This window comes from Malaclemys terrapin, chromosome 22, assembly GCF_027887155.1.
Source record: "Malaclemys terrapin pileata isolate rMalTer1 chromosome 22, rMalTer1.hap1, whole genome shotgun sequence".
Taxonomy (NCBI): domain Eukaryota; kingdom Metazoa; phylum Chordata; order Testudines; family Emydidae; genus Malaclemys; species Malaclemys terrapin.
This window is the reverse complement of record NC_071526.1, coordinates 908067-932579: the sequence shown is the minus strand read 5'-3', so window position 1 is coordinate 932579 and position 24513 is coordinate 908067. Positions and strand designations below refer to the sequence as shown.

The 24513-nt window shown below is 42.8% G+C and overlaps 1 protein-coding gene across 2 annotated transcripts in view; it reads right to left on the bottom strand.

The window, feature by feature from the left end:
* ZMPSTE24 (zinc metallopeptidase STE24) overlaps positions 1 to 24513 on the bottom strand; it is a 99821-nt gene that overhangs the window by 33891 nt on the left and 41417 nt on the right. For both annotated transcript variants that reach the window (XR_008443094.1, XM_054011790.1), the window contains exons 5-6: positions 20352 to 20504; positions 2320 to 2461 (exon numbers count right to left, since the gene is read on the bottom strand). Coding sequence is in view for 1 of the 2 variants with exons in the window: in XM_054011790.1 (XP_053867765.1) it covers positions 2320 to 2461; positions 20352 to 20504 (295 nt within the window). In the remaining variant the exon portion in view is untranslated. The remainder of the gene's footprint in view (positions 1 to 2319; positions 2462 to 20351; positions 20505 to 24513) is intronic.

Here is a 24513-nt window from a genome sequence, read left to right as displayed (position 1 = left end):
AACATTAATCTTTTTGTTTAAAAAAAAAATAAATTAAATGGCAAAATACTTTGTTAACACAGAGTTAAGGTTGCCCAGTGACACCTTGTCCCTTTCCAGAACATCAAGTTCAGCAAAACTTAACTTCTGAAAAATCAGGAAATACAGAGTTAAAGAAAATGACCGCACAACCGTATCTCTTTGAGCAATGCTCCACAACACTCATACACACTCATACACACACACACTCCTACTCTGCCTTGTAATGGACAGGCGTGACCTGCACTTGCCTTGTGCTCAAACACTGAGCCTACTCCCTTGACAGAATACCAAGCTTTCACTTCATATCCTTTACACTTGCATACAGGATGCCAATGAGATTTATTCTTTCCTCTATCCATCATTAATCATCATCAATTCCCATTGGCTATTGCCAGCTCCAGGGGGGCAAAGTTAAGATTGCATGGGCATTTACCTTAACTCTGCATTTCCTGGTTTCAGAAGTCTGAGTTTTATCAACAGGCAACCTTAACTCTGTTAAAGTTTTAATAAGACTGATTTAAACACTAAAAGCTGACCCAAAGCCCAATGTAGATAATGGAAAGGCTCCCACTGATTTCAAGGAGCTTTGGATAAGATCTTAAGTTAGTACCATAGTTAATTAATAGGAAGAGCTGATAACGATACTGATCAGGTAAGGTTTCCAAACACTTTCCATTGTGCGCCTGTGTTTTAGTTGCTCAGAACTTTGCCAAACTAACAATTTGGGCTAATTTTTTCCATTTTTGCTCTTTACTTCAGTCTAGCATTTTGTACGTTTCAACAATTCAGCTATTTCCAAGAATTATGTTAGGAAAAAATAGGTAGTTTTGCAAATGTTCAAACACCCCCACCTCACACACACTATTTCTTTAAAGAGTTCCAGTGCCTCAATAATGTGGCATGTGAAATTAAAATTTGGATGGATACTCTTTAGGTCATAGAGGTGCTTTTTGCTGTCCCCATGAAAATTAACCTGTATTTGGCCTCTGAAAGTTGTCATTCGCACAAGATGAGCAGAACCTGTTAGAGGCTCACTGCTGAAATTATTGACCTTTTTCACCAAGCACGTTCCCACCCCCAGAGCTCCCTCCGCGGCAACTCCACTGTACCTGCTCCTAGACTCTAGAGAGCCTTACATGGTTCTAGATGGGATACAGGCAAAACAGGAGCTGCAAAATATCCTTTTGACCTAAGAGAAGGTGTGTTGTGCTGGAAGTTAAGAGACAACATGGGTTCTAGTCTAAAGGCTTCCACTGACTGGTATTAACAATTCTATGCATTCCACAGCCCTTATTCTTAAGCATGGTATCATACCTTACAAGACATGCTAATATAATTCACCCCATTTTGCAGACGGAACACAGGGTGGCATCTGGAAGAGTCATGAATAGAACCCAAATCTCATACATTGACCACATTGCCTTTCTGAATAAATGTGCCTTGCTGCACTGTCTAACCACTGTATCTGACACCCCCGCCAGAAACAAGAATAGAACCCAGGAATCCTAACTTACAATATTCTTCTAATAAATAGTTGTGAAAAGCCACTAGCAAAAGGGTATGACACCCCCTTCTAGCGGCAGGTCCACACAGAAGGTAACAGTCTATATTACTAACTGATACTCCCTTAGCTCAAGCAGTAGAGATCTGTGCTGTGAAATAAAGGTCTTAGATTCAGACTGTTGATGACATGTCTGGGGTTGATATGTTTCCACACGATGAATTTTCAGAGTGTTTTAAACCTAGGAAAGCATGTTAAGGTTGCAATGTCAAATGCTTAAAAGTTAGGAAATCCCAGAATGAAAGTTGCTGTGTGACCTTAATTTGACTTCCTTGTACATATGTATTATGGCATTGCTTTTAATCACGATGAAAGAATTTCATCCATCGGATACTTGCTTCAGCAACTGTAGAAAATGGACATTTAATGAGGCACAGGGTTGCGAGAAGATTTTCCTTTGTTTAATGCACTGAACTGGGACCCAGGAGGCCTGGTTTTATTCTTTGCTCTATGACATACTTCCTATAAAATGCTGAAAATACATACACACGTATTGAGGGGGGAGGGGGACGCTAAATTAAGGTTGCACTGGCAACTTTCATTCTGGCAACTTTATTATAACTTTACTGACCCTAAGACACAAACGGCTCTATGTGCCTTCATGGAAATAACTAGAGCACATGCCCTGACCTAAAGCACATGAGTTGGCAAACTTAAATACCCCCCCAATCAATAAAACTAAAGGGAAACTAAAAAGTAAGGGGTTTATGAACTCTGTGTTTACTTAAAAGTCTCACCTTCTACAACATAGACCTTAGTCAAAGGAAAGTCAATACTTTTTGCCATCATTTCAATTGCTTGTTTGAGCTCTCCCTCAGGAAGTGGAATGAATTTATCAAACAGAGGGGCAATGTAGTCTGCATATATTGTGACAAGAACCTGCAAAGAAACACAGAGTTAAAACCAGGCATAGAAAAATCCTTGGTGAACTAGACCAAAAGTAAATCTTAAAACTTGAGAATAATATTTGTTTCTAGATTTTAGAACACAATTTTGGAGTAAGAAGCCTTCAGCAGAAGGTGGTGTTAAGGAGCCATTCCCTTAGAAGAGGGTCTGAAAGAAGACCATGCAGAGAACAAAATGAGGCACTGAAAATCTGACTTGTTCCCATTACAGCAAAAGTTTGCAATCTTTGAAGACTTCCTCTGATTGGAACCACTGACTAGTCAAAGCTTAGATGCAATTATCCTTTCAATTTTTTTAAAAAAAAGGAAGTATTCCATTATTCCTCCTCTGACCATTCCACATGACACTCTCATTCTTTAGCATAGCACCTTTACTCTGAAAGCATGGGAAGATTGTCAGGTTTCACGGTGCTCCCCACTGCCAACATTTCAATTGACAGGGCAACGAGCCTTGCAGATCTGGTGAGCACTTTTCTGCCTCCAGCCATAAAACCAGGATTCTTTCAAAGTTAAGACTTCAGAGGCCCGAGTGCCAGAAAGGGCAGGTGGAGAGATGAGGAAGAAAAGAGCAGGGTGAGTGTCACCATGCCTCAGTAGGTCACAACTGAGAATACCAAATTCAGAACAAACTGCTGAGAAATAGGGCAGACCCCTCCCCCCCCCAAACAGGTGGTTATTCTCCCATAAGATATACCAAACCAGCAACAAAAGTAAACTTCTGTTTCACCACACTAGCTAACAAGAAGTCAGAAAAGCAGTCTCCTTAGGCATTCCAGTCTTTGTATCACCACCAAAAACACTAGACTTAATGATGAGTGTTTTTTTTAAAACCAATTTAATCGACCAAAGGGTACTTCTGATCCCAAAGGACCAGACACATACCCAGGTCAATATACAATTCAGATCTTATCCAATAATCACGCTGTTGCCAGTCCTTTAGTATCTAATATCTAAAGGTTTATTTAAAAAGAAGGAAAGGTGAGAGTTAAAGGCATGAAATACATACAATAAATGCAAAGTTCTTGGATCAGGCTTATAGCAATGATGGAATAAACTGCTGGCTTAAATCAAGTCTCTGGTTGCTTCCAAATCATTGGAAGGTCCTCAGTTCCTTGGTTAGAATGCTCCCATTACTAGATCACAGCAGGAAAGAGTCAAAATGGAGGATGTTTCCAGGGCCTTTTATAGCTTCTGCCAAGGGCATGGCTACACTTGAAACTCCAAAGCGCTGCTGCGGGAGCGCTCCCGTGGCAGCACTTTGAAGTGCGAGTGTGGTTGCGGTGCCAGCCAGAGAGCTCTCCCAGTGCTGCAGATACTCCACCTCCCTGAGGGGATTCGCTTACAGCTTACTGGCCGTGACACTGTTTACACTGGTGCTTTATAGCGCTGTAACTTGCTGCGCTCAGGGGGGTGTTTTTTCACATCCCTGAGCGAGAAAGTTGCAGTGCTGTAAAGCGCCAGTGTAGCCATAGCTCAAGTGAAGAGAAACCCATTGTTCTAGTTTGTGAAAAATTACAGCTAACAAGATGGGGTTTGGAGTCACATGTGCAAGTCACATGTCCATGCCTGCTTTGCTTAGTCATAGCAGAAGCCATTACCCATACTCTAGTTAGAATATTCTCAGGAAAAGCCCATTAAGTGTAGATAGGCATCTTCCATGGCTCATTGTGAGTTAAGTGTTCTTTGATGGGCCATTCAATGTATATAGTTCCTTTGCAATGTGCTGGCTAAATACCTTGCGGGTGTTACCACATGAGCAAACACATTTGAAATACAGGTACATAGTTAATATTCATAATTTCAGATATAAAAATGATACATGCATACAAATAGCATAATCATATTCAGTAAATCATTACTTTTCCATTGACACCTTACTTGACACACTTTGTATAAGATTTGTTGCAATTATATAACAGTGGTAGCAACAATGATCTACATGGTCATGTTTTAATCATATAACATCACAGTGAGTACAAGCTGAGATCATACAATCATACAAAGCAGGTATCTAGCATGATCCTGCAAAACTTATGTTTCTAGAAAAGGAGCTAGGACTTGGGTAGAATGGGTAAAAATAACAGGGTATTTTACTGACTTTTTTTGGAACAATAATTTATTTTTTGCAAGAAATTTTGAAGTGAAATGAACATTTTCATTTAATTCTCTATCATATTTTTCATTTCCATTCATTTCAATTTCTATTAGTTTAGTTTTCAGAAACAGAAACTTTTTGGTTGTTGATTTTCATTTTTCTACATCCCCCCCGACTTCTTTTTTCATCTGTTCCCTCTTTACCCCCACTGAAAAAGGATGGGGAAGTTAAACCAAGACAACCTACTCTCCCTTCCTTATATACTTTTCTGACAATGGAAAAGGTTAGAAAAAGTGGGACAGAGCAAAGGGGGGGAGACAATTGGATGACAACATTCACTTTACTTTTTTCAACTGGAAAATGCGGGGAGGGGGGAAGTGAGCACTAAAAATATGGGAAAAAGCTCCAAACTGACAGCTCCACCTGCAGCAGAGTGCACCATTCAGAGAGACCATTTTGTTCTTTAGAAACTGCAGCAGCAGCAGATTTCTCGAAAGAAATGATTTCTACCATGCTTGATAAACTTAAGAATAGGCAGAAACAGTAACAGTAAAGTTAGAGAGACAAGGTAGAGAACGCAATATCTGTTATTGGATTAACTTCTGTGGTAAGAGGGACAAGCTTTTGAGCTTACACAGAGCTCTTCTTCTGGTATGGGAAATATGCTCCGAGTTTCAATTCCCGAACCTGAAGATAGGCCCTGTGTAAGCTCAAAAGCATCTCTCTCTCACCAGCAGAAGTTGGCCCAATAAAAGATATTACGTCACCCACCTTGTCTCTCTAAAATCATTTTAGCCATGTTAATCCAGGAACACTGCATACAATACAGGAAAGTTGAATGTTGCAGTCCAGCTAAGTCAAATGTCTGACCTACTTAATGTCATGGAGAGCCACATGACATGCTCAGATTTGCTGGTTTGTCTTTTAAAAAAATAACATTCTAGCACAAAAGTCTCCAAAGTGTGATCCAAGTGTAACACAAAGTTGTCTTTTTCCACGTGCAGACAGTCTGACTCAGAGGTGTCAACTTCCCCACCTCCATTAATCTCACTCAGAGGTGTAAATCTAAAGTCTGAAGATGACATTTTAAAAGTCAAAATTAACTATTTCATTGCTGACCATTGTAGCAGATGGAAAGGGAGTGGGAGTGAAGCACATGTGAAATAAGAACAACAAAGGAGACAAACAGTGAAGGGAGAGGATGGGTAAAGGTTAGAAACAAAGGGCAAAAATAGCTGTGGCCTTAACGAGGCACAGATTTTCCCCAATAAGTGATGCTAAATGCAACAATAAAGTATTGAGCAAATAATATTTGAAGGGTTAAAATCCATGTGCATGTTATATAACAACCTGGTATATGAATTATGCCAGCTCTTTTCCAGACCCAAAGTCCAGAGTTTGGTCTGGAGACCAGAGGCCTAGCTAATAGTGATCAGCTAAGAGAAAGCTGGGGTAAACAAAATAACATTGCCTTTGCTAAGATCTGCTTGGTCAGTAGAAATGCCAGATGTTAAGGCAATAACTGAATAATTATGTTTCATCCAATGTTTCAAACTGAACAAAGAATCCCTGTTCCTATTGTGTTTCTCCTGAAGGGAAAACAGTCTTCCCACAGATCCAACCTTGAGTTTATGAAAAATTGGTACATGTCACTATAATGATATGGCATCCTTCCACCTCCCTTCCAAGGGACCAATGCCCTGCCTTAAGACATAAAGGAGACAATCTCTATTTTCATATGCTTTCACTGTTTCTTTGCTTTATCCCCTAGACATGTACCTGTCGGACAATCAAAGGAGTTACTCCGTTCCTATGGACCCCAAATCAGAATTCAACATATATATTTTATACTAATAACATTTTATCAAAGTATTAATCAAATGTTAACTTGCTAACTTGAGACCATGGGCGGAGACATTGTGTAACCTTTTAACCATTGGCTATTGTGCTATCTTGTCTTGCTGCAAAACCTATCCCGGGGTGTGGAACTGCCTACCCTGTCACCTTCCCCCGCCCATGGAAAATCTATATATTTCATTGTAATCAACTGATTGACAGTGTCTCTGAGCTTAATAAGCCAGGTGACACTCCTCCAGCGGTGTGTGTAATAAACCCCTATGCTTTGACCGCTACACGGTGTGGATTTATGTCCTTCAATATTAATAACCAAAAGTCAGATCCTCAGCTAACTGACTTAGTTCCATTAAGTCAATGGTCCTAAAATTCGATTACCACATAAAGACCATATTTTACCCATGATCTTTATGAAAAACCTCCCATTGACATCAGCGCATGGGAGGCCATACGTAGCCCTAAATGCATAGTCCAGCCTATGAAACATTTTAGCCCATTCCATAGGCTAAATCTGACACCCTTCAATTGAGATCATATCTTAAAACTTTGCTCAACACAAATTATGTGGGAGTACAGCTGCCGAATTTTGTCTATTGCTCATGCATACGTGCCTGCTTGCACTGGCGCTGCACACACTCACCTGGAGTGCTTGTGTCGATGCAAACTGTAGTGCACCATGAGTAGGCATTCCAGTGAGTCACATGCCAACATCCAGCGCAATGCCTTTTGGGAAATTTTCACATTTTGTGGGATAGTAAAGACTTGCCCAGGGATCTATGGGGGCTAGAGGTCAAGTTCTCAGAATGCAACTTTCTCCATTCCATCATGCTATTCATATCCCATAACTTGTGTCTTTTTAAAAATATTCCACAAATTCACATGGCACTGTTCAGTGGCTGCCATCTGTGACAGAAACATGGAGCCCACAGACCTCTGCACTAATCTCATGAACGCTACACAATTCTCCTGTGCTTTGCAGACCCACAGGAAGTATAGTAACAATGGGGGACACGCCAATTTCTTCGAGGACTGTTTGCGGAGGGACAAAGTGAAAACTTGTTGGTGGCATTTACAGAGTAGCTGCGGATGGACGAGCACTGCTTCTGGACACAAGAAACGAGCATTAAGGTAATGGAGATTCAAGATGATGAGCAGTGGCTGCAGAACTTTCAGACGTGAAAGGCCAGATTCCTGGATCTGTATGCCAAGCTCACCCCAGCACTCCAGGGCAGTAATACCACATTAAGAGCTGCACTGACAGTGGAGAAACAAGTGGTAACTGCATTCTAGAAGCTTGCAAACACTGGATTGCTACTGGTCAGTGGGAAACCACTTTGCAACTGGAAAATCCACAGTACATCTCAGACAGGCAGCGCGGCACCAACGTCCTTCGAATGGGTGATCTGTGCAATGTTGCAGTGAACACTCATACCTTCCGCCTTCTGATGTGCCTGGACACCATGATGAGGAATATCGCAGAGAATGCTATGCAGGATGTCATCAGGAAGCGAATCACCAGGACCCCCTCCAACCAACATGTCACAACCTACTGAGCGGCTCACTGGAAGGCGAATTGGGAAGAAATGGGGGAAACTTTGCTTCACTCTGGACTTGTGCCCCCAATGCTATGTGACAAATGGAGAAGCATATCAGCTGCCACTGGACGTGGTGTGAGGAACATCAGGCGCTGGGAGTTCTGGTGCCACAGGTGAAGAATACAGAGCACACAATCATCACTCAGAGCTAGAACCATGCTGGGAGAGGGCCCTGAAGAATGCCATCCGCTGCCAGTATGTTGAAAACCTAAAACGGAACTGGACCAGAGGAAGGCCTTCGAGGTGACGTGCAAGTGGCAATCACTTCCTCGCAAGAGCAGTTTCACCCGACTTGCCAAGAGGAGGTTCATACACAGGGCCCAGCTCAACTGCATCCCGCTGAACAGAGCTGTCCGCCATGGGATACGGGACAAGTGATGCAGGAAATGCGGCTATGCCAGCGAGATGCTACCCCATGTCTTGTGTAGCTGCAAGTCCCATTCCAGAGCCTGGCAGCTGTGACACAACACCATCCAGAATCGCCTAATCAGAGCCGCCACCCGAGGGGACGGTTGCTCTTAACTCCACCATCCCCGGAATGGATAGCCAACTGTGACCGGACACCATCACCACCAATGAGGAATGGAAAAAGATCGTCATGGTGGACACCACAGTGTCCTTTGAGAACAGGATCCCAGCCTTCTGCAACGCCTGAGCTCGAAAAGTGGAGAAATACACTCCTCTGGCCATTGCTTGAGAGCTAGGGGTTACAAGGTTCAAACACACACTCTAATCATCAGAGCCCAGGGCACATGAGAATCCAGTAATGACTGAGTGTTGCAGGAATGTGGAATCAGTCAGTGCTACACTCATGGTGTCGGACGGCATCAGGTGGTCGAGGGACAGCTATCTAGAACACATCACCAGACATCGGCAATACCACGAGAGATGAGCTGGAGTGTTGTTGAAAAGTAACTGAAAGTACTTCCCCGATGGATTGTATTTTCTAAGGGACAAACTATCCTAAAATTCTCAATTAATGAGGGACAATCTTCACTCATTGCTATATTTGCTTTCCACAATCAACTCTCTGTATAACTTTTAAGAACATAAGAATGGCCATACTGGGTCAGACCAAAGGTACATCTAGCCAAGTATTCTGTCTTCCGACAGTGGCCAAAGCCAGGTGCCCCAGAGGGAATGAGCAGAACAGGTAATCATGAAGTGATCCATCCCGCCCCCATTCCCAGCTTCTGGCAAAGAGGCTAGGGACACCATTCCTGCCCATCCTGGCTTATAGCCATTGTTTCCCCTATCCTCCATGAACGTATCTAGTTCTTTTCTGAACCCTGTTATAGTCTTGGCCTTCACAACATCCTCTGCAGAAGAGTTCACAGGTTGACAGTGCGTTGTATGAAGAAATAGTTCCTTTTGTTTGTTTTAAACCTGCTGCCTATTAATTTCATTTGGTGGCCTCTAGTTCTTATGTTATGAGAAGGAGTAAATAACACTTCCTTATTTACTTTCACCAGACCTCAATCATATCCCCCCTTAGTCATCTCTTTTCCAAGTTGAAAAGTCCCAGTCTTGTTAATCTCTCCTCATACGGAAGCCATTCCATACCCCTAAATCATTTTTGTTGTCCTTTTCAGAACCTTTTCCAATTCCAATAGATCTTTTTTGAGATGGGGTGACCACATCTACATACAGTATTCAAGATTTGGGCGTACCATGGATTTATATAGAGGCAATACAATATTTTCTGTCTTCTTATCTATCCCTTTCTTTATGATTTCCAACATTCTGTTCACTTTTTTGACTGTCGCTGCATGTTGAGTGGATGTTTTTAGAGAACTATCCATAATGACTCCAAGATCTCTTTCCTGAGGTGGTAACTGCTAATCATTTTATATGTATAGCTGGGATTATGTTTTCTAGTGTGCATTACTTTACATTTATTAACATTAAATTTCATCTGCTAGTCTGTTGCCCAGTCACCCAGTTTTGAGAGATCCCTTTGCAGCTCTTCGCAGTCTGCCTGGGATTTGAGTAGTTTTGTATTGTCTGCAAATTTTGCCACCTCACTGTTTAATCCTTTTTCCAGATCATTTATGAATATGTTGAATAGGACTGGTCCCAGAACAGACCCCTGGGGGACACCACTATTTACCTCTCTCCAATCTGAAAACTGACCATTTATTCCTACCCTTTTTTCCCTATCTTTTAACCAGTTACCAATCCACGGTAGGATCTTCCCTCTTATCCCATGATATCTTACTTTGCTAAAGAGCCTTTGGTGAGGGACCTTGTCAAAGGCTTTCTGAAAATCTAAGTACACTATATCCACTGGGTCCCCCTTGTCCACATGCTTGTTGACCACCCCAGAGAATTCTAGTAGATTGGTGAGGCATGATTTCTCTTTACAAAAACCATGTTGACTCTTCCCCAACAAATTATGTTAATCTATGTATCTGACAATTTTGTTCTTTATTATAGATTCAACCAGTCTGCCCGGTACTGGAACCCTTTTTAAAAATTGGCATCACATTAGCTATCCTCCAGTCATTTGGTACAAAAGCTGATTTAAATGATAGGTTAAATTGATAGGTTTCATGAGTGATGTACCCAAATATTTGGATGCTAATATCTAAATTGTATCATTAAATTTATTCACCTAAATTTAGGTTATTGTAGATTATGTACCATATGTATTTTATGATCTTTAAACCAACCTTTGTACTTTAAATCTGCCTGAAATTCCTTTGCTTTCATGCAGCACTGTTGCTGACTCTTGTGGTACCCTTTCCTGCATTCACCATGCAATTTTTTCATAGATGTCCATGTTTCCACAGCCAGTCCATAGCTGTGTTTACACAGCCTCTTCTCCCCACAGGCCAAGGAGATCCAATGACTCCTGTCTACTCCAGGCAGGAGAGCATCTAGTGTGTGGAGCCAGTGTGGTTGGTTTGAGTCATACAACTACTGAAGCCAAGGGTTAAATTTGGGAAAACAAAGTGACTTAGGAACCTAAGTCCTATTGAAAATCATTGGGATTTAGAGTACAAGATCTGAATTATCTGGAATATTTACAATCTAAACCAGGGGTCGGCAACCTTTCAGCAGTGGTGTGCCGAATCTTCATTTATACACTCTAATTTCGAGCCGGTAATACATTTTAACGCTTTTTAGAAGGTCTCTCTATAAGTCTATAATATATAACCAAACTACTGTTATATGTAAAGTAAACAAGGTTTTCAAAATGTTTCAGAAGCTTTAATTTTAAATAAATTAAAATGCAGATCTTATCAGTTTAGTGTGATCCTTGCCCTTGCTTTTCCTTGCTGAGTTTTCCAATGTCTGGCACGTATTTGGATACTTTAAGCTGCACACAGGCTTCTGAGTGATCAGTTGTTAACCGGCTCCGAGAGGGACAGAGGACAGATTTCATGTGTGAAAATACCTGTTCACACAGGTATGTGGATCCAAATGCTGAAAGCATTGCAAATGCAATTTTCTTCAGACAGTTAAATTTCACTGGCAGGGACGTTCAGCAGGTCAGAAATAGAGGCCCCATGATCTCTCTCGGTAGCTTCAAGTGCGCTCCGCAGATCCACAAACTTTGATATCCACAATTCTGAGCTTTTTAACTGAATGAGTTGCATTTCGAAATCTTCAACACCCATCCACTGAAATACAGACAAATCCAAGTTGCTTTCGTTGAACTTTTCAGGTTTAATTAGAAAAGAAAGCATTGGGCCAAATCGCTGGAAATCTTGAAATCTGTCATAAAATTCTGATTCCAGTTCTTGCATGTACTTTCCAATCTCATCAACACTGACAGTGCAATGTGTCAATAGCTCTTTTATGTGTTGGAAGTAGCGGAAAGTAGAAGTTTGAATATCCCTAGAAAAAACTGCTAGTTTCACAACAAATGCTTTCCAGGCTTCATCAAGATCCAGAACTGTTCGCCCTGCACCCTGGAGACAGAGGTTAAGTTCGTTCAGGTGAGCAGTGATATCAGTTAGGAACATGAACTTACACAGCCATTTGTCATCATCGAGTTCGGGGTAGTTTTGTTCTTTTTCTGACAAAAAGGCCTTGATTGCCTCAAAACAGTTTACAAAGCGCACCAAAACCTTGCCACGACTTAGCCACCGAATGTTGCTGTGAAGTGGGATGTCGTTATAAGCACCGGTTTCAGAGTAGCAGCCGTGTTGTCCATCTCTTCTAGCAGTGCTTGAAATTGTCTGTGAGTCAAAGCAGATCAAGCAACAAGGAAATTCACAATTCGCAACACTGTATTCATCACATTATTAAGCTCTGAATTAGAAATTTTTGCACACAGGTTTTCTTGATGGATGATACAGTGAAATTTGACTGTCGGATGGGCAATTTGATCTTCAAGTAACTTTACAAATCCCTTCTGTTTTCCAACCATGGCAGGAGCACCATCTGTTGTCACACAAAATATTTTTCTGATGTCAACTCCTCGTTCTTCAAAATGGTTTACAAAACTTTCCAGTATATCTTCCCCCTTTGTTGCACCATGCAGGGGTTTTAGGCAACAAAGTTCCTCTTGGATTTCATCGAAAGCACAGTATCTTGCAACAATTGCCAAACGTGGAACGTCATTTATATCCACGCTCTCATCAACTGCAACACTAAACACTGCTGTGTCTTTCAATGCAGTCGTCTGCTTTTCCTTAATGTTTTCTGCCATTTCACTTATGCGTCTCTCAACTGTTCTGGCAGAGATGGGCAGTTCTTTTATTCTAGATATGATTGTATCTTTATTTGGCAAATCATTGAACAAAATCTCTGAACTGCTGAGAAAAACTTCTTTTATATATTCCCCATCTGTAAATGGCTTTCCGTTTTTTGCAATGGACTGTGTAATCTTGTAACTTCCTTCTGTAGCTTGATTTTTACTTACACTTAAGCTTTTAAAAACACTGCTTTGCTTCTCATAGGCTGTTACTGCCTTTTTGATTGATTCAGTCTTGTCTGCTTCATCAAGAAAAGTTTTCTCATGCTTCGTTTCAAAATGTCGTTGAACACTTGATGTGCGACAAACACCTTCATAACAGAAAGCACAAATAGCACGGTCCTTCTTTTCAATAAATCCAAATGCATCTGTCCAAGCAGGCTGAAATGATCGGACATCTAGCTTTGTTTTCTTAGGAGCTGCCATTTTGTCAAATGTTCCCTTCAACTCTCAGTGGGAAAAAAAATGGCAATAGAAGGCAGGCACAAGGTCCAAGGCAGTGTGGTCTAAGATAAGCAATTTTAAGATGGGGTGCTGAGCTGCACCCCATCTTGCCTGGTGTGCAACCCTCACTGTCCCAGGCTGGGGACAGTGGACCACAGCAGGGAGGCTGAAGAGGACTGATCCAAGGCCAGGAGCAGAGCCCAGGGTGGCCTGCTGGGACTCCAGGCCTGAAAGCAGGCTGAGCAAAGGCTGGAAACCAAGATTGGCAGCTGAGGTGAGTGGAGTAGGTGGCTGGTAGGCCTGAGCAGGGCTGGAGGCCTGGACCCTGTCTGCAAGAGAGCCTCCAACCGGAAGCAAGGTGAGTGGAGCTGCGCGGTAGAGATCCCTGCTGGCGAGGGGCCAACAGCCAGAACCCCTGAGCAGCGACTGGCTCGGCCTGCCGCCACTCTGGGGTTTCTGCCCCCAGCTCCTGCTAGCTGAGGTCTCAGCCCGCTGCCAGCCTGGGGTTCCTTTACCCAGGCCGGCAGCAAGTGCTGAGTGGGACCAGTGGCGGGACCCGGCTGGCAAGGGGCCAGCAGCGGGAACTCCAGAGCGGGGCGGGCTGAGCGGCTCAGCCCAACCCCCGCTCTGGGGTTTCGGCTGCAGGCTCCTGCCAGCTGGGGTCTCAACCCGCTGCCAGCCTGAGGTTCCTTCCCCCAGGCCAGCAGCGGGTGCTAAGTTGGACCCGCGGGGACCCCGGCTGGCAGGAGCCGGCAGCGGGAACTCCAGAGCGGAGCGGGCTGAGTGGCTCAGCCCGCCGCGGCTCTGGAGTTTTCACCGGTGGCTCCTACCAGCTGGGGTCTCAGTCCGCTGCCGGCCTGGGGTTCCTTCCCCCCAGGCCAGCAGCGGATGCTGAGTTGGACCCGCGGCGGGTCCTGCAGCGGGTCCCGCAGGAGCCGGCAGCTGGCAGCGGGAACTCCAGAGTGGCGGCGGGGCTGAGCGGCTCAGCCCACACGGTGTGCCAACTTTGGCACGCGTGCCGTAGGTTGCTGACCCCTGATCTAAACATTCCAGTTCCTTATTTGCATTTCTGGAGTTTCTTGTATCTATAGCGCCTAATTATTTTTTATTAGGGATTTTGCAAATTCAGAGTTTTCTCCTGCAGAAGTAATTATGATCTTTGGAGCTTTTCAAAATTTCACACTAAGTGACGTAGGAGACTAAATCCCCATCAATGGGGACCAACTTGCCCATATTCCACCATCTTTCAAATTCATTCCCCCCATTTTCTAGGACTTTCACCCTTCATCAAACTATGGGCAGACTCATAGCCCACTCTGCATGGTTGCATGCACTATTATTCTGGAGTCCAATATCTTCAAATAACTCTCCATACCAATGAAAACTACAAGAATATTGTAAAAAGCAACAGAGGGTCCTATGGCACCTTTGAGACTAACAGAAGTATTGGGAGCATAAGCTTTCGTGGGTAAGAACCTCACTTCTTCAGGTGCAAGACATATTGTTATTCTAGTTGCAGGCTTTGTTGTGCTTCAGAGCTTGGACGTAATTAAGAAATGGGCCCAAAGGATTGCCATATTAGAACTTTATTCTTGAATTACTTAGCATAAGGAGCAATGCTATAATTGTTTGGGAGATACATGCAGTACACCAGCAGATCTCAAACTTTTGTACTGGTGATCCCTTTCACATAGCAAGCCTCTGAGTGAGACTCCCCTTATAAATTAAAAACACTTTTTAATATATTTAACACCGTTATAAGTGCTGGATACAAAGCAGGGTGTAGGGTGGAGGCTGACAGCTTGCAACCACCCATGTAATAACCTTGCGACCCCCTGAGGGATCCCAGCCCCTGGTTTGGGAACCCCTGCGGTACACAATATTTTTCCTTTGCCACTTTTGAACTGCCTTTCCTTCTTCTGTAAACCTAAGATCTGATACAAATACATTGTTTATAATGCACTATGAACAATTATTCAAAAATTAAATTTGAAACTGATAGACTATTAAAATAATTTAAATTAAGAGAAAGAGCTCTATGTAAGCTTGCAAGCTTGTCTCTTTTTCCAGTAGAAGTTAGTCCAATAAAAGATATTACCTCATCCACCTTGTCTTTCTATACAAAAAATACTAAGTAATACTTATTTGCTGCCAAATTGGAAAGTCAAACTACTGAACTGGTGGAAGTCAGTGGCAACACATCTGGAACCAGAGTTTGCTGAAGCGCCAGACCAGCTTTTGACAACCATAAACTCTTCTCCGGGTACAGAGAGACTATTTTCTTCATTGCAATTTATTCCACTAGTTCAGTTCAATGACTAGCTCATTTAAAAGTTAAGAAACCAACTGGGAGTTGAAAAAAGCAGGAAAGCTTGTTTTCCTTTTCCAATTTATGAACAAAAACTAGGTATCAGAGAATGAGATGTACTATTCTAAGATCTTGAAGGTGAGATCCATGAGGGGACTTGGGCATTGCAATGTTGAGTGTCACAGAGTCTAACTTTTATGAGCCTAGAAAATCACAGGAACCACACAACGATCCACAAAGCTGAGTTAGATGCCTAGGCTCCCTATACAATGAATGCGGAGAGATAGGTGCTTAAGAAAGTGATCTACAAAAGTCAGTATGCTAGGTGAGAAGCTGCCTAAGCTCGCCAATAGGAGATTCCAAGAAGAGGAGGATGTGCTAAGCCCTGCCCCTCTCACAAAGACAGGCATGTAAGTCCAGGTTGCAGGAAGACACCCAATTCTGTTTAGCAATCCATGAACAGGAACCCACCCCAGAGTCAGACAGCTTAGGTGCCCAAGGCATTCTTGCAGGACTCCACACAAGACGGGGAGGCATGGTGTGTGGTGGGTTAATAATGAAAGAGTGATTGGAGCAGGGACAACTGGATGAGAGACAAAGAATATGACTCTGCAGTCCAATGGTTAGGGCACCCACCTGAAAGGTGGGAGACCCCATGTCCAATCCCTCTGCTTCAAACACTCTTTCATTGTTTACTTACAGTGCAACAGCTTCAACAGGAAAGTGAAGGAGCCCCATGTCAGAATATCCCATAGCTCAATTGTTAGAGCACTCTCTAGAGAGGTGAGAGACCCTTGTTCAAATCTTCTCTCCCCTCTGCCTGGGGTAGGAAATAAGCCTATGACTCCCACAACCCAGGTGAGTACTCTAACCACTGGGCAGAAGGTTATAAGGTGGGTGGCAGCCACATGACCAGCAGGATTAAATTGGGACCTGATCCACCAGGTGTGCTTAGTGAGTGAGTTTAGGCAGTTACAGGGTTCAGCAAAAATTCTGTGGATCACAAATGGAACTTAGCTGCCTAAACCAGAGATTTAGACACCTAAGTACCTTCACAGATCACACTCACACTGACCAGAAATAATCAGTTCAATTACAAATTATACTTCTTTTGCTTAGTTAATCAGCTTTAAAGGCAAAACGTGTTTTGATAAACTTTCTTATGTTTCCAGCACATTTAAAGGTAGTTTTATTTAATAAAGTTAAAACGCTGTTTTTGTGCACTTTTAATTGAATTTCCATCCAAATAAAGGTTGACACAAATAAATGTTTATTAAATAAGAAATGTGTCATTCACCATTTTCTAAAATTAATAAATTAAGAATTTGAATAAGTGTAAGAAGTTAAGCTATATAATTGATTAAATAAATGTGTACAGATATAACAGCCTCCTGGTTAGTAAAAGGCACCACATTTAGTGCAAAGGCTACATTTAGTTGCAAATAAACCTGTTTTAATGGTTATCAACCTTTTTCAAGGAAAAAGGAACTAAAAAGTACAAATGCAAAACATGATTCAAATCAATTATTTTAAATACCTTTGATTTAAATCAAACCACCCTGGATTTGGAATAAAATAAAGTTATTGCTGGTAAAGCCTGCAAGTGACAAAAATTGGTGGAGAGGCAAACAACGATAAGGACACATCCAAGAAGTGGAAGATTGGACAAATGACCAGGGAGGAGTATAAAACTATTGCTCAGGCATGCAGAAGTGAAATCAGGAAGGCCAAATCACACTTGGAGTTGCAGCTAGCAAGAGATGTTAAGAGTAACAAGAAGGGTTTCTTCAGGTATGTTAGCAACAAGAAGAAAGTCAAGGAAAGTGTGGGCCCCTTACTGAATGAGAGAGGCAACCTAGTTACAGAGGATGTGGAAAAAGCTAATGTACTCAATGATTTTTTTGCCTCTGTCTTCACAAACAAGGTCAGCTCCCAGACTGCTGCACTGGGCAGCACAGTATGGGGAGAAGGTGACCAGCCCTCTGTGGAGAAAGAAGTGGTTCAGGACTATTCAGAAAAACTGGGCGAGCACAAGTCCATGGGGCCGGATGTGCTGCATCTGAGGGTGCTAAAGGAGTTGCCGGATGTGATTTGCAAAGCAATTGGCCATTATCTTTGAAAACTCATGGCGATCGGGGGAGGTCCCGGATGACTGGAAAAAGGCTAATGTAGTGCCCATCTTTAAAAAAGAGAAGGAGGAGGATCTGGGGAACTACAGGCCCGTCAGCCTCACCACAGTCCCTGGAAAAATCATGGAGCAGGTCTTCAAGGATTCAATTCTGAAGCACTTAGAGGAGAGGAAAGTGATCAGGAACAGTCAGCATGGATTCACCAAGGGCAAGTCATGCCTGACTAACCTAATTGCCTTCTATGAGGAGATAACTGGCTCTGTGGATGAGGGGAAAGCAGTGGATGTGTTATTCCTGGATTTTAGCAAAGCTTTTGATACGGTCTCCCACAGCAAGTTAAAGAAGTATGGGCTGGATGAATGGACTATAAGGTGGATAGAAAGCTGGCTAGATTGTCGGGCTCAACGGATAGTCATCAACAGCTCCATGTCTAGTTGGCAGCCGGTTTCAAGCGGAGTGCCCCAAGGGTCGGTCCTGGGGCCGGTTTTGTTCAGTATCTTCATTAATGATCTGGAGGATGGTGTGGACTGCACTCTCAGCAAGTCTGCAGATGACACTAAACTGGGAGAAGTTGTAGATACGCTGGAGGATAGGGATAGGATAGAGGGACCTAGACAAATTAGAGGATTGGGCCAAAAGAAACCTGATGAGGTTCAACAAGGACAACTGCAGAGTCCTGCACTTAGGACGGAAGAATCCCATTCACTGCTACAGACTAGGGACCAAGTGGCTAGGCAGCAGTTCTGCAGAAAAAGACCTAGGGGTTACAGTGGACAAGAATCTGGATACGAGTCAACAGTGTGCCCTTGTTGCCAAGAAGGCTAACGGCATTTTGGGCTCTATAAGTAGGGGCATTGCCAGCAGATTGAGGGACGTGATCGTTCCCCTCTATTCGACATTGGTGAGGTCTCATCTGGACTACTGTGTCCAGTTTTGGGCCCCACACTACAAGAAGGATGTGGAAAGAGTCCAGCGGAGGGCAACAAAAATGATTAGGGGGCTGGAGCACATGACTTATGAGAAGAGGCTGAGGGAACTGGGATTGTTTAGACTGCAGAAGAGAAGAATGAGGGGGGATTTGATAGCTGCTTTCAACTACCTGAAAGGGGGTTCCAAAGAGGATGGATCTAGACTGTTCTCAGTGGTAGCAGACGACAGAACAAGGAGTAATGGTCTCAAGTTGCAGTGGGGGAGGTTTAGGTTGGATATTAGGAAAAACTTTTTCACTAGGAGGGTGGTGAAGCACTGGAATGGGTTACCTAGGGAGGTGGTGGAATCTCCTTCCTTAGGAGGTTTTTAAGGTCAGGCTTGACAAAGCCCTGGCTGGGATGATTTAGGTGGGATTAGGTCCTGCTTTGAGCAGGGGGTTGGACTAGATGACCTCCTGAGGTCCCTTCCAACCCTGATATTCTATGGTTCTATGATTCTATGATACATTGACTAAGACAGTAAATGCAATCCTTGTGTTAGCCAATATATTTTTCTAGAAGGCTTTGTACATTTTGTATTTATGCAAAGCTGTATAGCTATGAACCAAACTCCCAGCATGCTTTTGTACTTATGCTAAGCTTATGGTGAACTGTGTATAACCTTTGTTCTTTATGTGTGCTGAACTTGTCAGGAGTAAGATGTGTTCTGTTAAGGATTGTTATATATGAATAGTTGGCAAGTATCGTTAGTATAAAACAATTTATGTCACTATGGGCTGCTGCTACTTGTACTCTACAGTTCATCAAAAACAACAAGGAGTCTGGTGGCACCTTAAAGACTAACAGATTTATTTGGGAATAAGCTTTCGTGGGTAAAAACCTCACTTCTTCAGATGCATGTTCTACAGTTCATGAACATCTGGAAAGTTATGGTGTCTGGTTGGTATAGATGTCTTTTGTATGCTGAAAAATAGATATGAAACTAGATAAGGAAAACGGTGTAAGGTATATTAATTTTCTACTTGCTGTAAACAAATGGACAAAAACATGTCAGATTAACTCACACTTTGGAGCAGACACAGATGATGTGAGCTGTGATTGCTGTGAGACCACTTCCCAGAGATTGATAACGTACGACCCTCTCCTGTGCTGATTTTTCTGTTTAATGAACTGATTGAGTTATCTGACATATCATTAATCATTAATGAAAAACGAACCCTAAAAATTGGAAACAGAAGCAGGGAAATAATACTTTCCCTACTTCTGCTTGATACTACTTCTGTCAACATTCGTGAGATATACCAGGTCCAGTTCTTCCGTCAACCTAGGTACTGCCTCTTGGAGAGGTGGATTCACTACAGCGAAGGGAGAACCCCTCGCATCACTGTGGTGATTGTCTACAGCTATGCTGCTGTAGCGTTTTAAGTGTAGACGTACCCTAAGTACTATGTAACTGAGGACCAGTGGCTGGATGTTTGAAAAAGGATGTCAGATACTGTTGACAGAAATGCACACGTGGTCAAACTGTTATTGCTCCTTGATAGAAGACACTTCAATATTAGATTAAATGTATTTTTCATTTAAATGTCACATTAATAAGCTTTTATGAGCATTTAGAGGAATAATAAACAGGAGCTGCTGCTGCTGCTAGACTAATGATAGTAATAAGATTGTAAAGACTGATAGGGTTTCCAGTTTAAATTTCTTCCAGTTTTAAGAAATATATATCTTTTAAAAACTGTGTGCACTATAGCCCAAGAACAAACTGATATTCAAAATGGACAAAAAAGTACCTCCATACTCACCAAGGAAACAACTAATGTGAACAGCCAGGCATAAATGAAGAAGTAGTCTCCCCCTATTTTAATAATGTAAAGCAGAAGAGAGGTCACAGGCAACAGAATACACTGAGTCACGATAAACTTCTTGATGGCATCCTTAAAAAAAAATCCCAGTGTCTGTAAAGAAAGAACATTAGTGATATTCATATTGTAGATAGCTAAGTGGTACTGTGGGTTAATGAACTGGTCTTTCATCTAATGTTCAAAAATTATTCTAGGTTATAAGTGAGAGGAATACAGCAATACTGATGTGTGCCATGGAGCAACACAGCAAAGGCAACAATTAAATTTTGAAAGAACAGTTACTTACCTTTCAGGAACTATGGTTCTTCAAGATGTATTCTCTACATGGATTCCACTCTGGTGCACATGCATCCACGAATACCATATAGGATTCTCTTAATCAGCAGTATCCAATGGAGCTGCACTTGCACCACAAATGTCCTTGCACCCCCGCCCCCCACTCAAAGACAAAAAGAGTAGAGTGAGACCAAATAAAATGGCAATTTTTCATAATATTTTTATGAAGCCTATGTGTGCCTCAGCTTCCCTCTGTACTTTCCATTGCTATCCATGTGGGGGAGTGCAGGGGTGCGGAGTTGAAGTCGGCTCTCAGGGCAGCACAGCAGATATGAGGTGTTTGCATCGCTTTGCTGTCTGGGCCACAATGAACAGATCCATAAGGAATCGGATGGAACCTTCTGAAAGTGACCCATATCAGTGCATAATTCCCAAGAGAAAATGGGAAACCACAATGACCAAAATACTCAGTCAATCACCACGAAAAAGGTGGTTTTTCCCACCACCTCTCAGCAGGGAAGCTGAGAAGAGACCAGCTCAGAAACAAAGGACAAAGGACAGAGAGGTGACTGGCAGGGGATTAAAAGTGGTTTCTCAAAAAGGCTGGCTGCTCTCATGTGGGACTGACAAAAGGGTCAGAGACAAAAGCAATAATGGAACCCATTACAGCTTGGCTAATGGATTGCTCTGGCTTGGACAGATGGACACACAAATTTTATTTCTCTGTGCTAAACTAAGGACTTCCAATGTTGTATTTCAGTTAACTAATAAATCCTACTCTATTTTGAAAAGACTGCTTGATGTTACCGCAAGTATTTGCTGAGGTGAATTAGGCCCTGAAGAGTGCACAAGCCTCTAATTAGGAGTCTATCATAGTTGGATTTGCTGGCAAAGCTCAGTGTGAAATAGGAGTGCTTGAGGCCAGAAGCTCAGGCTCTGAGTGGGTGAGGCTGCAAGGCCTATTCTGAAGGAAGAAAGTGAAACCCCTTGGGAGTCTATTACTGAAGGGATTTCTCCAAGAAACTGTTTAAAAGCTTGGGCATAGTATCAATCCCATGGATCTATAACACTTGTTTTTCCTAAGTCGGTGCGTGCAGGCCTCTTTCAAACAATGGTGTGCTGTTTGGCTTCCCTCTAGTTTTAACAGAGATTGGGAAAGAAAACTGGAAGGTGAATCAGCTGATTTAAATGAAAATTTAAAACTTTTTAAAGAAAGAATTTCGAATGAGGCTAAGAGTTACACGGTGTTCCACAAAGATTAATTAAGGTGAACCAAACATGAATTTCCTCTACTCTCCATGCTTATATTATGTAGTTTTCATAGACAAGTGGCATAAAGAGCAGGCTCTGAGGGGATCAGAAGGAGGACACATCAAACCAGTAATACTATGCTGAGGTCCCAGAAAGGAGGGGGCTCCCAGACTGGGAGAAGTACATAAATGAGCTTCTTGAGGAATCTAACAATTGTAGGGTAGGAAAATATGCTATGACCCTGAACTATACCCTTTATGGATAGCCCTGAATGTTTTAGGGCAAGCAGACAGACCAGAACAACAGAAACCAGGGCTTCCAAGGGAGATGGGGATGTCCATTGGAGATTTTACTACTATATATCGAAGTGTTCTGGACTTACGTAGAATAGCTTCATTCCATGACCGCTAGCTAGCCAGCATCCAGGCTGCCAGATATAATGATGCTAGATCTGGGTGTAAGATACGACCTCCATTTTTGTGAATCCACACTGGGAAGAATAGGTGTGATCTACAGCTGTATCGACAGATTTATCAGATGAGAGTACCAGAACTGTCTAAGTCAAGCTGGAACTATCATAATCACTGAGACTGAATCCTGTCCAAGTTTCCCCAGGACGCTTGGTATTAATGGGATCGATGGTTAGGCATACATGAACTCTGGTGTCCATGAGGTGAGGAAGGCATATGACAGGGATCCTGAAGCAGAACATCCAGCACTTCTTGTTCTGGAATGTGGCAAATAGGGAGGCCCCAAAATAGACCTACCCACAAAAGATACTCCGCACAATTGAGTTTCACAGTTAGCTTGTGGTTGTCTGATCTAGCTATCCTAGCTGATCCAATGGGGCATTTTGTAAGCTTGGGGATGCAAAGCCACAGGTTAGATTTGAAGACCAATGCACCAGCCTAATGACTTCTTGACAGAGCCAAGTTGATCATACTCCTCCCCACCATTGCTGTTATATTGTCCATCATCACTTGGATTGTGGATCCCTGAAGCAAGGGTTGAAATGCCACACATACTAGATGTATGGCTCTGAGCTCGAGGACATTAATGTGGAGAGAATTTCGGGGAAGAGGGGGAGAGAAAAGGAGAGACACAAGAGGCACAGAAGGGTCTAAAGGTGGTCCAGATGAGCTCCCCATCTGAGTGTGTGGCATCAGTCATCAACTTCTTGGCAGGTGCTGCTCGATTTGGGACAAGGTGTTGCAGTTCGTAGCAAAGCTTACTGCGGAATAAAAGAGAAGAGAGAAGATCTGTAGTATGTGAGGGGCAGCTAGTGGCCTGAACATCTATGCAAAAGTTGCTCTAGATGCATCTGGTACAATGGAATGTTCAACGTCTGCTTTCACTATGATGGACACGGCTTTGTGGTTCCAGTCTTCAGGAATATCCAGGGAGGGCCAAATGAACACTGAGGACCAGCAAACACCCTATGGACGTGAAGATTCTATGAGAAGTCCTCTCCCCATTAGATTGATGCTCACCACCTGAATGCTGGACCCAAGGACATCATGCACAGACTAATGGTATATAAAAGTGTAACTGGCTCTCCAGGTAGATGCCTGACAAATCTCCTGCATAGCCAGGCTCTTGTTTGGCCCAGGAAGTTGAGCTATGATTTGCAACCTACAACCTACAACACAGACCTTAGATACAAATCCAAGTCAATTTTGCTCAAACTGTTCTGGATGCCTTTTGTCCCTTTTTTGGGGTTGTGGCAGAGGACAAAGACGTGGAGAATGTAAAGTCTTGAGTTCTAAGGCGGTAAAGTTTTAGGTTTCTCTGACAAAAGGGCACCTTATTACAAAACACTAGGAAAGAATCAAAGTTTCTGACATAGCACCACAAGATGATGGCTGCTACAAAGACTTCTGGAGATAGCAAGCAGACAGCAAATGCCTCACTGACTGAGAACGAAGAATGAGATGGGTGAGGAGTGAAGGAAAGTAAGGTCTACTCTCTAGCTTTTCCATTTCCTGGACTCTAGTGAGCAGAGGATGAGAGCCAATTAACTGGCTGAATAACAGTCTCAAGAAAAGAAGCTTGCCACTTGAGGTGATGTAGGATTAGACCACTTTCCAAGATATCTGGAGAAATCAAATCCAAGGCCTAGGGGAGTTCTGAATCTCTTCAAAAAATACTAAGCAGAAACAAATTCCAGACACTATAATAGAATTTGGAGGGGACTGCCTGCAGAACTTAAGGAGAACATCAGTTGCCTGACCAAAGAAACCAAAAAAGTCAAGGAAACTTTCTCAAACCAGGGTTTGAGGTGAAGATTATCTAGGCCTTTGTCAACTACTGGGCCTTGAGACAGCAGATATGGAACTAGGGGGAAGGCAAGCAGATCCTGGGCTGACAGCATCAGCAATTCATAGAACCACCATCTAAAGGGAATCAATGATGATTATCTTTCCTCTACAACTTTCAGATTCCTCCGAATTCAGTAAAAAGGGGTCAGGAAAATTTACAAAGCTCTTCTTCCCTCTCCATTCCAAGGGATTAAAAAGGCATCCATCGTTCAAATGTCTCTGAACTCGCAACAAAATCACCATAAACTGGGTAGGCA